This window comes from Arachis ipaensis, chromosome B10 (assembly GCF_000816755.2).
Source record: "Arachis ipaensis cultivar K30076 chromosome B10, Araip1.1, whole genome shotgun sequence".
Taxonomy (NCBI): Eukaryota; Viridiplantae; Streptophyta; class Magnoliopsida; order Fabales; family Fabaceae; genus Arachis; species Arachis ipaensis.
In genome coordinates, this window is record NC_029794.2 from 201,941 (window position 1) to 213,625 (window position 11,685).

At 35.8% G+C, this 11,685-nt stretch overlaps 4 protein-coding genes across 10 annotated transcripts in view; all 4 read right to left on the reverse strand.

Moving 5' to 3' along the window:
• The window catches only part of LOC107622394 (isoflavone reductase homolog), a 6,938-nt gene extending 6,039 nt beyond the window's left edge, over positions 1–899 (reverse strand). Inside the window, exon 1 of the mRNA XM_016324269.2 lies at positions 486–899. Coding sequence (XP_016179755.1) covers positions 486–815 — 330 coding nt within the window. The 5' untranslated portion in view covers positions 816–899. The remainder of the gene's footprint in view (positions 1–485) is intronic.
• LOC107624243 (isoflavone reductase homolog) lies at positions 3,349–4,729 on the reverse strand. Its single transcript, XM_016326726.2, has 2 exons — positions 4,154–4,729; positions 3,349–4,077 (listed from the first exon to the last, which is right to left on the reverse strand). Exons 1-2 carry the CDS (start codon positions 4,481–4,483, stop codon positions 3,469–3,471), a joined length of 939 nt encoding a protein of 312 aa, XP_016182212.1. The 5' UTR covers positions 4,484–4,729; the 3' UTR covers positions 3,349–3,468.
• Positions 5,989–10,586, reverse strand: LOC107623209 (MOB kinase activator-like 1B). Of its 4 annotated transcripts, none has more exons than XM_016325395.2 (7): positions 10,396–10,586; positions 9,775–9,823; positions 9,508–9,616; positions 9,283–9,376; positions 6,934–7,067; positions 6,671–6,834; positions 5,989–6,399 (listed from the first exon to the last, which is right to left on the reverse strand). In XM_016325395.2, the coding sequence occupies exons 1-7, from the start codon at positions 10,533–10,535 to the stop codon at positions 6,325–6,327; spliced, it is 765 nt and encodes a 254-aa protein (XP_016180881.1). In that variant the 5' UTR covers positions 10,536–10,586; the 3' UTR covers positions 5,989–6,324. The 4 variants fall into 4 exon arrangements, with proteins under 4 accessions (XP_016180881.1, XP_020969913.1, XP_016180880.1 ...); XM_021114254.1 differs by lacking the exon at positions 10,396–10,586 and adding an exon at positions 9,960–10,099; XM_016325394.2 differs by lacking the exons at positions 9,283–9,376; positions 9,508–9,616; positions 9,775–9,823; positions 10,396–10,586 and adding exons at positions 7,779–7,872; positions 8,004–8,112; positions 8,271–8,319; positions 8,827–9,017.
• Positions 10,756–11,685, reverse strand: part of LOC107624304 (cadmium-induced protein AS8) — a 3,612-nt gene continuing 2,682 nt past the window's right edge. For 3 of the 4 annotated variants that reach the window (XM_016326799.2, XM_016326798.2, XM_021114256.1), the window contains exon 4: positions 11,253–11,474. In XM_016326799.2, the coding sequence (XP_016182285.1) occupies positions 11,464–11,474 (11 nt within the window). In that variant the 3' untranslated portion in view covers positions 11,253–11,463. Of the gene's footprint in view, positions 11,475–11,685 lie in introns of all 4 variants that reach the window. The other variant, XM_021114255.1, reaches the window with a different exon arrangement.

An 11,685-nucleotide genomic window follows, 5' to 3' on the forward strand; every position in this document is an offset into this window, starting at 1 on the left:
AAGTAAACATATCTAAAAAATAGAAAAATGAATTTTATTGATATTTTTTTAATAAAAATAAACTTTTAAAAATATTTTTGTGTTTTGCAGATATATCCGATCCGATTCACAAATGTGCGGATCGGATCGGATCTAAGTTTAAAAGTTGTGGATATTAGATCCGATCCGATCTAATGATTTTAGTGCGAATCAGAATCGAAATTTTAGCCATATCCGATCCGATTCGACTCGTGTTTACCCGTATAAATTTGTGTTTATGTTTTTGTTAATACAAATAATGATTCAACACATCTAAAATTATAATATTGTTTACTGAATAACTTCTTAACACATTTAAAACTCATTTAAAATAATTATGTTCATTACTCATGTCAAATAATGATGCAGATCGTAGAGTAGTTATAATAATGAAATCAAATGAAAGAAATGAAAACCAACTAGTACACACGTGTGACGTGTTAAGTTGGTATAAAATTGACTCGTACCTTAACGTTGCCAGCATCCTTGATGGCGTCAACAAGTTTGAGCTGCAGGAGCAAGTTGTGAGAGCGGAAATGGACACCTGACATGGCGCAGATGACGACATCTGCAAGCTTGACGGCGTCAACGAGGCTTCGGTGGTCTGAGAAGGAGGCCTCGACGAGATGGGCGCCCTGCTTCTTGAAGGAGAGGAGCATCTGCAGCTTGTCAATGTCGAGGCCTATCTCCGGCCTCTGAAGCACGTACGTCTCATGCCCCTCTGCCAGGCTTGCCTTCACTACCCTCCTCCCTATGTAGCCGCTCCCACCCACCACCAAAACCTTGCTCTTTTCCATTGCTCCTTCAATTTTCCAACTTGTCTACTTTTCACCCTATAGTCAATATTTCCAATTTATATATATATATATATATATCAGGCGAATAATTCAGCATTATTCTTTGACCCTGTACCTGGGGGGTTAATTTACCAATCTGTCGTTATTTCGCAAATTTATTGTCAAAAATGCCATCTTTTAATAAATTATTTACTTGTGTACTACAATTGCTAATTATAAAAAGGTGGGAGTCTGGTGCAGTCAAATTATTTAATGATTTTTAGTTATTAATTTTACATAAAATTAATTTTATTTGAATTTTTTTTTCTCTAAAAGTAGTAGATTATATTTCATTAATTATCAAAAAATAAAATATAAAAATGTCCAAAAATAAATGATGGCTAACAATTAAGGATTACGGTCAGTATTTTTCAATGAGTTAAGTATCTCTATTGATGCAACTTACCATATTAAAAAATCGTTAGGGCTTTGACAGTTACGAAGATAACTCTAATACCATATTTCTTTAATTCTAGAGCAATCGATCAAACAATGAGTAATTGTTTCTGTTGCTTCATGACAGCACGGGCATATTGGCTATATAGATGGGATGCGGCGGTGAATTTGAGCAAGCACAGAAAGCCGACTATGGAGAGCTCTTCGGATAAATAACTTAATTTTGTGAGGCAAGTTCAACTTCCATAGATCCACGACCTTTTCTACTGCATATAATTAAGACAAAGTTTTAGAGACGGATGGTGAAATAAATAGCCAATTTTATAACCTGAAACTGTATTATATTGCTTGGATTTGTTCAAATTTCATTGCAATTTGTCTCTATTCTGCTAAATTTTGACTGACAAAATCCTGTCTGCAACGTCTTAAAAAAATAATTCTTAAATGAGATTCTGATTCTAATTTCTGTTTTCAATAATTAAGTCTTTAACTCTTAGAACCAACTCAGAAATAGCATGTCTATTTAGCATGTCAGAAATTATTAAAGGATACAAAGGAGGCAGCCAAAGATCTTCAAAGGTTTGAATATTCTTTTCAGTACCCACAGCCTAGTTAAGACAGTTTTCGACAATATTTCAACCTTCTAGTATGCTCCTCTATCTCCAAGAAGGTAAGATTCTAATTTCTGCCGTTATAGCATTACCATTACTAAAGTATTTACCTCTTCGGATTTTAGATAATAGAGAAGTAGGCTGTGTTACTAGCCGCCAAAACTGTTTGCCTAAAAGCGCTAGATTCTGAATTCTAATATCTTAAAATCCAAAGCCTCCTTCTCTTCGTGGGCGGGTCATATTGTCCCAACTAATCCAAGCCATCAGCTTTTCAGAATCTTTTTATCCCCACTAGAATTAAAAAAGTAGAAAGTGAATTTTCGAAATTAAAACATCAGGCAACTTGAAACAAGACAATGTATAAATAGAAATAGTTTTTCCCATTGTCTTAAGTAGTTTCTGTCTACCACCCGACGATAAAAAATTGCACTTCTACCCTTAGATTTTTTTTTAAACTTTCTTTTTAATCATACTAAAGAAAATTTTTTTTGATTTAAAGACTGTAAAAGACAAACTAAAATATTTATCATGAGTCTTAATATAATTAATATTTATAGAATTAGCTAGTAATATGAGTAGCAGAAGAAATGTTGTCACTAAAAAAAACAGTACCTGAATCTTCTCATAATAAAAAAGATAAGAGTAAGTTAATAACTTAATATGAAATTTAGTATAAAGATTCATGGAAAAAAAAATCTTGCAATAAGAACGCAACATGTATCCCATCTACATGAGCGGAATGTTGAAAGATTTTTTAAAGTATAAATATTAGACAATTAATTTAACCAAGTTAAATTTATATACGTATTTTTTTTCTATTATCATTAATATTATTTTTTTTCTTCCTTCTTATTTTTTTTTATTCGATAAATCTTTTTTTTATCGTTTTTTTATTTATTTTTTCTTTTTTTTCGTTATTATTTTTGATGTCATACAATTACTTTAACAATAGCAAAAATATATTTTTTAGTTATAAATAAAAAACAAAAAAATTTAATGAATGAAACAAAATTTTAAAAATTTATAAATTTAAAATTTTGATTTTTTTTATTTTTTTCTCTTTCTTTTTAATTATCATTTTCGTCATTTTTATGGTTTTTGTCACTATCTTCTCCTCCTCCTTTTTTTGTTTGATTTTTTTCTCTTTTATTTTTCTCATCCTCTTCTTTGATACCATTGTCGTCATTTTTATTATCATTATTTTCTTTTTCTTTTAGTTAAATATCACAAAATTAGTTTAACAATAACAAAACACATTATTTAGTGGTGAATAACACAAAAAATCTTCAAAAGACCATAAGATTATAACCTTAACTCACTCAACTAACAAAATATATTTAAATATATTTTAAATTTAAAAGATATATCAAATTTTCGTAAATAACACAAAAATATCTAAATCTCTTATATATTTAGTGTGTATGATTTTTTTTTTAGTGACTATTTAGTGTGTATGATTGAATATATTATAGTGGTACTCATGAATCATGAGACGGAGATTAGTAATTTATTTTTCCTACTGAAACTGTAAATTTGGTTACAGGATCGGAGAATGAAGGGTTGCTGCGTGCTTAAGTTTATTTAATTGTAAGGAAGGAAGAAGAAAATTAAACATATATCCTGAGGTAGTGATCCATGCGTGTGTAGTTGACCTCTGGGTAAAGCATGGAAGCTTCTTCTCCATGGGGTCCGATTTCAAAATTGGTTAAACATCCCTCGTAGAAGATGTGATAGAAGTGGCCAATCCCGACCTGAAGCTTATAGTCCAAGCCCTTGAGTGTTGCGAGGAATCCCTCGGGAGATATGTAGGTCTTGTGGAGCTGCTTTCCGATGAGAGACTCCCAGATTGCAATGAGGTCTGCCTGCGAGAGAATGTTGTCGGGAGGCCTCAGGTAGAGAGTCTTGTTGAGGGTCCGGGGGTCATCGATGGTCTTTATAGTGTAGGTGGCGACGTCGTCTTCATCGACGAAAACGGCCTTGAGTGTGCCATCTCCGAAGAGGTGGACCTTTTCCCTGGGAGGCACAAAAGATCCCATCTGAGACAGGCTGCCCGCAAAGTAGCCCGCAAATAGGTTGGCGGAGATGTACGTGAAAGGGATGTTTGCTTCCTCTATCGCCTTCCTCACAGCCATCTTGTCCTCAAATGTCACCCTTCCTGGCTCTAACGCGTCCCCCATCCTCGCTGGGTCCAGTCCAAACTCCGACGGCAAGAAGCGCTACGGACAGACAAGACTAGACTATTAATTCATTGATGATGAAATTAGAAACTAAAATGAATTGAATGAATGAAACCTTGACGTTGCCGGCTTCCTTGATGGCGTTAATGAGGTTGAGCTGCAAGCCAATGCTGTGGCTCCTGATATGGACACCGGAGATGGCACTGATGACAACATCCACCTTCTTGACGGCATCCACAAGGCTCTGGTGGTCGGAGAAGGATGCCTCTATGAGGTGTGCCCCCTGCCTCTTGAAGGATAGCAGCATCTGCAGCTTCTCTATCTGCAGCGCCAACTCCGCCCTCTGAAGCACATACGTCTCGTGCCCCTCTGCCAGGCTTGCCCTCACTATTCTCCTCCCAATGTACCCTGTTCCCCCTACCACTAGCACCTTGCTCTTCCCCATTTTTTACTATCACAATACAAGCATCACTCCCTGCTGAATCAATGCTTTTATAGATAATTAAGAACAAGAGCCAGTAGCCGGCCTTGGATCCTTGCTCAGAACTGGGACTAAGTTGCTCAAGTAGTCAAACACCAACCTCTACTATTACTAGTCTAACTTGTACGTACATTATATTATATTGTTTTCTCGTCATGTCACGCCACATATTTTTCAACGACCCAACACATGCAGCTGAATCGCTCTTTCTCGCCCAACACAGCTACCGCAATGCAGAAGCCAGCACGTGACTCCACCTACTCTTTTTATTGATGATCAATGGCAATCTGTTTATTTATAGAGTTATTTACCCTTTTGTTTTAAAGTAGTCTCTTTTCAACTATTGGTATATCTTGATTAAACCTTGCTTAATGAAATTGACACAACAGCTCCTTGCCTTCTTATAAGAAAACCAGTATTACTTAAAAAAATAATAATAATAATACACATATACTATCAATTATCAAATGAGCTGTTGAGAGATCCAAACTCAATGGCCGAAGCTGCCAATTATACAAACGAAAGACGGGGCCATGCACGTAAATTCACTTGTGCTATTCATGAATATTAGCTGAACATACACAACACAATTTCTTGTTTCCCAGTTTGCACAGCCACCCTCCCTTTCTTCCCTTGTTACTCTGCTTCTTGGGAGAACATTACCATCTCACCCCAGCCTTCCTCAATCCTCATAGGCCTCTGCATCCTATCCTCCATTGCTGGGGTGTGGCCCTCTTCCCGACAAGCTTCCCGCTTGATCTCTGCACAGTGCCATCGCCATAACACTTCAAGGGATGACCGCCTTAGTTCTTTATGACTGAGTTTCTTGCGAATGTTCAGTTCTTTGTTGCAACTCTAGTATGCAGTATCCCTTGCCTTTGCAGCTTCAAGATATGAGAAGAACGATCATGCTAACAGATGGAACTCAATTTTAGGGTGAAAGTGAAATTGAAAGTGAGAGTCTACATAATTAACCATGAATTTTTAATTTTCTTCCATTTTTGCTTTCTCCACAGCCGACACGCTAGCTAGTTTCTTGTAGGATATATATCTAAGTAAAAACAAGTCCACTTGTATGATGAAATGGTTTCTCGAAATCAAATGTAATAAAATGAGCAAGCAAATTATTCTTTTCTCTTCCATACAATTGTTGTATAATTGTAAGGAGTTCCCTCAATCATACACAGTAAAAGGCAGTTCCTTAACATACTTTATTCTTTCCTTCATCAACCAATTTTAGAATACATTAAGATTAATTGAATAGTGAAAACTAGAAATTTGTCACAGATAATTTGCGACACATACCCATATTACATATAATGTGCGTAATCTTCCCCTCATCTGAAGACACTCTTCTAGCTCCCCCAAAATTCTTGTAGTTCCTATATTGTAATTGTAATATTTTACACATTCCTAAAACAATTCTGATTTCAGAGGGCAAAAACAAAACAGAAAATTACACCAATAAATAAATCAGAGAAATTACAGCATTGTTCTAGTTATTATTGTGATTTCTTATTTTTCAAATCCATAAATTCATACACATTACGTATTGCTATGTTAGCAATGAGATTTATTCCGGCAACAAGCCTTGCAAGATCAAAGTACTAACAATATTTCGGTAAGAAACATACAATCAGTAGTATGCATAATCCATTGCCTATTTCATGTTTTGTGGCAGTGAAGGATAAACTAGACCTGCTGTATCTCTGCTAGAACATATCTAACACAAAAATACAAGTAATCATTAAGTTATGTTTCTCAGTAATGATTTATCAAGATGCGGTTCAACCCTCTTCACATATCTAGTATGGTACGACAATGGATTCTATGAGCTCTTGAAGGGGAGCCAGCTCCTTCTTGTCAATCAAACCAAATTCCTGCCAAGGAAAAAAAATACCCTTAATAACCTTGTGATGTTAACAATTAGAAACAGTTTCTAAACCAGATGACGATAAACCAATAACAACTAGCTGATGAACATTAATAATATTATCATATCAATTTGCTGATTAACTCTATTAATACTATCAAGATGGCTACTGCAGTAAAAAATAAAAAATAAATAAATAAATAAAATGCTCGGCAGTTCACACCTGTGATCAAATGAAAGGCCAGCCAAAGAAATATCTCAACATATAAGAGACTTACACAGGTAAACAGTATAAAATGCTTGAAGCAAGTGTTTAGGTGGGCCTCTTCCTTGAGGCTCACAATTTTCTGAAAGTGAGAATGGTATATGTGAGCATATACTCGGAACAGTCGCTTGAATATTGTCTTCACAACATCCTTGAAGTTGGGAGGAAATGGTGCACCTACATGAATCCATGGGTTATTACAACACATGAAATGAAAATAAATAAATATTGATTATGAGAACCTAAGAATCTGTTGGAAAGAAAATAAATATTTACCAAGCTTCTGGGGGAATATGGACTCGTCATCAAGCTGTCCTTCAATCCAGTCCATTAGATATTCTACATATTTTGGAGCAGAAACTTCAATAGGTTTCTTGATTTGTACACCATCTGCCCATCTATACTCATACCTGGAGTTTTCATGTAACAGCGCAACATGAGAACTAAACATATGATTACAGAATGAATACAAGTTGCGAGAATTGCCATTAGCATTAATGGAATGATGCTGATTAATTATACGAAAAGTACTTGTAAATGCAAAAAATTGATATAACCCAATAAAGATCAAATCTAAGCCCAAAATTCACGGATGGTAAACTCCTCTGCATGACGGAATATAGTTGAAAAATTATATTGCTCTAAAGTAGGGAAAAAAAGCCGACGAGCACTAAAATCTTGAGCAATGGAAGACAAAACGTGCCTAATTAGCCTGTTCAGCTGCAATGAGGAGCACAGGGATATAGGATCATACATTTCCAGCTCAGTTCCTAAAATCATGTCTATGTTTACTTAACTAGTTATGTTGATTTCAATTTATTAAATATTGGGTAGATTCTTAAACCGCAGTTGGCATGAATAAGAATAACAATACATAATGAAAAGGTATGAGAAATATAGAAAAAAAATTACTATTGGCTGATTTTTCACCCAGAAACTTATTATTAGGATTAGAAGCATACAGCAAGGAATGGAAACCTCAATAGTGGTAAGAAAGTGATACTCAAATTCTCAATTTTAAGACGTGATCTAAGCTCATAACAAATCCAATATTCTAATCTTAATTTTGCATTTTACACAACCACGTTAGTTGAATGAGCAGTCAGTTAGCTATAACATACTTGGGACCAGCAGACATTGTTCGACAATTCTCAGGAGTGCAAAACTCTGTGAGGGTGCCATAAAGAAGATTGACCTGGTTGAAGAAATCAACGGCTGCAATGTGACGTATTTCAGAATAGTATGAGAGGTAAATCAGGAAAACAAGGAACCAATGATAGGCAATAGGAAACTGCAAAATAAATATACTGCGCCAAACGGTGCAACAGAGAGAGAACGATAGTTACTGTTAACAGCAAGCCACTCATTTAAATCCTCCCCAGGTGGTAGCTTTACTGCTTCCCTCAGATTTCCACTACCTAGTGTAGCATCAATGTGCTGTCTAAGCTGTGCTCCCTGTGATACAAAGAAAGAGAAGAATCATAATTCATAAATTGTGTCCTAACGACCTAAGAAATATGCATTTCAATTTTGATCAGAGTCAGCATCATCCAGTTCCGAAACAGTTCTAAAGAAAAAGAGGAGATATTACTGCTTCAACATAAGGGACCAACCTTACTCCCAGAAGGTGCACTTTTCTTGGGGCGGAATGTTCTCTGGTTTCTGTTGCAATTTGTTAGATCGAATAATATATGAGTAAAACATCGAGGAGAATAAACCTAGATTGAATTAATAGAAATATTGATTGGCATCTTGTAAGTTATAACTAACTAACTAACTATTCATGCTTACAACTTACAAGTTAACAATTCCAGCTTAATCCGAAACGACAAAGAAATCCTTAGAAAGCAGTAACATTTAAAGAGGAAGAATAGAAATTGCAGGTGGAATTGGATTGCGTTGCGAAATTGGGTTGTCAGATGAGATGAGAGTGGATTGAGAGAGAGAGAGAGAGAGAGAGAGAGAGAGAGAGAGAGAGAATGGAAGACAAGAGGATCCGAGAGACAGAGAGAAGATCAATGGTAAAAGTTTGAAAAGGAGGTGATAACTAGAACAGATCAGATCATAGATGAATAATAATCCATAGATTCGAAAAGATGAGAAGGGGGAACAGGGGAAGGAAACGTGAGAAATATGAACCGGAAGTAGTTGGGAAGAGGCATGACTCACCTGCCGAGACCAAAGAGGCTCATGGCTGGGCTCAGGCTCAGGCTCAGGCTCAGGCTCCGAGAGATGTTGTTTGCTCTTCCTTGACCGATTGCGTTCGCCTGATGTTGCTTTTGGAATCCTCGCCTCCCAATAAAAACCATTCACAACATAATCGCTATATTATGAGCATTTTAATCACTACAAACAAAACTTGATTATGGAACATAAAATATTAACTATTATTGAACATAAAATATTAATTTTCTTTCATTCAGACTTCATTTCTTTATACATATATCAATCTCATATACGGACACACGTATTTAGTATTTACACGAAAAATCTTTAAAATGTGATACTCAAATTCTCAATTTTAAGACGTGATCTAAGCTCATAACAAATCCAATATTCTAATCTTAATTTTGCATTTTACACAACCACGTTAGTTGAATGAGCAGTCAGTTAGCTATAACATACTTGGGACCAGCAGACATTGTTCGACAATTCTCAGGAGTGCAAAACTCTGTGAGGGTGCCATAAAGAAGATTGACCTGGTTGAAGAAATCAACGGCTGCAATGTGACGTATTTCAGAATAGTATGAGAGGTAAATCAGGAAAACAAGGAACCAATGATAGGCAATAGGAAACTGCAAAATAAATATACTGCGCCAAACGGTGCAACAGAGAGAGAACGATAGTTACTGTTAACAGCAAGCCACTCATTTAAATCCTCCCCAGGTGGTAGCTTTACTGCTTCCCTCAGATTTCCACTACCTAGTGTAGCATCAATGTGCTGTCTAAGCTGTGCTCCCTGTGATACAAAGAAAGAGAAGAATCATAATTCATAAATTGTGTCCTAACGACCTAAGAAATATGCATTTCAATTTTGATCAGAGTCAGCATCATCCAGTTCCGAAACAGTTCTAAAGAAAAAGAGGAGATATTACTGCTTCAACATAAGGGACCAACCTTACTCCCAGAAGGTGCACTTTTCTTGGGGCGGAATGTTCTCTGGTTTCTGTTGCAATTTGTTAGATCGAATAATATATGAGTAAAACATCGAGGAGAATAAACCTAGATTGAATTAATAGAAATATTGATTGGCATCTTGTAAGTTATAACTAACTAACTAACTATTCATGCTTACAACTTACAAGTTAACAATTCCAGCTTAATCCGAAACGACAAAGAAATCCTTAGAAAGCAGTAACATTTAAAGAGGAAGAATAGAAATTGCAGGTGGAATTGGATTGCGTTGCGAAATTGGGTTGTCAGATGAGATGAGAGTGGATTGAGAGAGAGAGAGAGAGAGAGAGAGAGAGAGAGAGAGAGAGCGGAAGGAGAAGAGAGAGAGGATGGAGAGAGAGAGAGAGAGAGAGAGAGAGAGAGAGAGAGAGAGAATGGAAGACAAGAGGATCCGAGAGACAGAGAGAAGATCAATGGTAAAAGTTTGAAAAGGAGGTGATAACTAGAACAGATCAGATCATAGATGAATAATAATCCATAGATTCGAAAAGATGAGAAGGGGGAACAGGGGAAGGAAACGTGAGAAATATGAACCGGAAGTAGTTGGGAAGAGGCATGACTCACCTGCCGAGACCAAAGAGGCTCATGGCTGGGCTCAGGCTCAGGCTCAGGCTCAGGCTCCGAGAGATGTTGTTTGCTCTTCCTTGACCGATTGCGTTCGCCTGATGTTGCTTTTGGAATCCTCGCCTCCCAATAAAAACCATTCACAACATAATCGCTATATTATGAGCATTTTAATCACTACAAACAAAACTTGATTATGGAACATAAAATATTAACTATTATTGAACATAAAATATTAATTTTCTTTCATTCAGACTTCATTTCTTTATACATATATCAATCTCATATACGGACACACGTATTTAGTATTTACACGAAAAATCTTTAAAATGAAAATTCAGTTTTTTTTTTTTTTTTTTACAGAAATAAATAAATAAAAAGATAATTTAATTTCTTTTTATTCATATAAAAAAGTTTCACCTCCCCTCATCCTACTAATTGTCAAATATGAAATATCCTTTAAAGAATAATTGCTAATGTGGACTTGGGATATCAAATGCAGCATACTGCTAAATCCTAACTGATTCCACTTAGACGAGAGTGGGAATGAGGCCATCTCCTTCAGTTGTCTTGAAAGTAAGTTTCAGATAGGCTAATCTACCACACCCACCTATGCCTTGGCAAATATAAAATCCATTTGGTTAATGCATAACATTCTTGTTTATTCTTCAATTTGTCCAAGTTTGAATCATATTTTGGGTTGGGGGGAACGGGGAACCCCACTGTTTACTTCTTACTCAAGGTATAGTAAGTATATACTGGGTCGACATCCGACTTGATAAATTTAACCTTATATCATTTAGTCTTGATGGAAAGTTGGAAACGAATGCTAGTCCCTTTACCCTTCTGGATATGTTGGTTGAAAATTTAGGATCATAGCCTTCTATAAGAAATATATTTGACAACAATATTAAATATACAACTTGAGTTTGTCAAACAAGACAGTAAACATAATAATATACCTCAAAATAAGACATTTGGTTTTCCTGCTATTAAGTTAAAAAAAAAAATTGAAATGATCCATCAAAGTTGTAACCACCATGCTGAGAGTTGTGGAACTCGAACCAATCAATCTTTGCCTGCAAATAACATACGCAATTGGTTCAAGTTAACTCTCTTTAGCCAACAGCAACTACTGAAATTACACATTTAAGGTTCAGGGGCAAAGAGATGAAAGGATCATATGCAGACGCTTCTTGTAAATCCACAAAAATATACAACTTCCCTTCAAACCAGACACTTGAAGAGTTAAGACCACATCATATGACAGAAATTCTCCAAGTTATACTA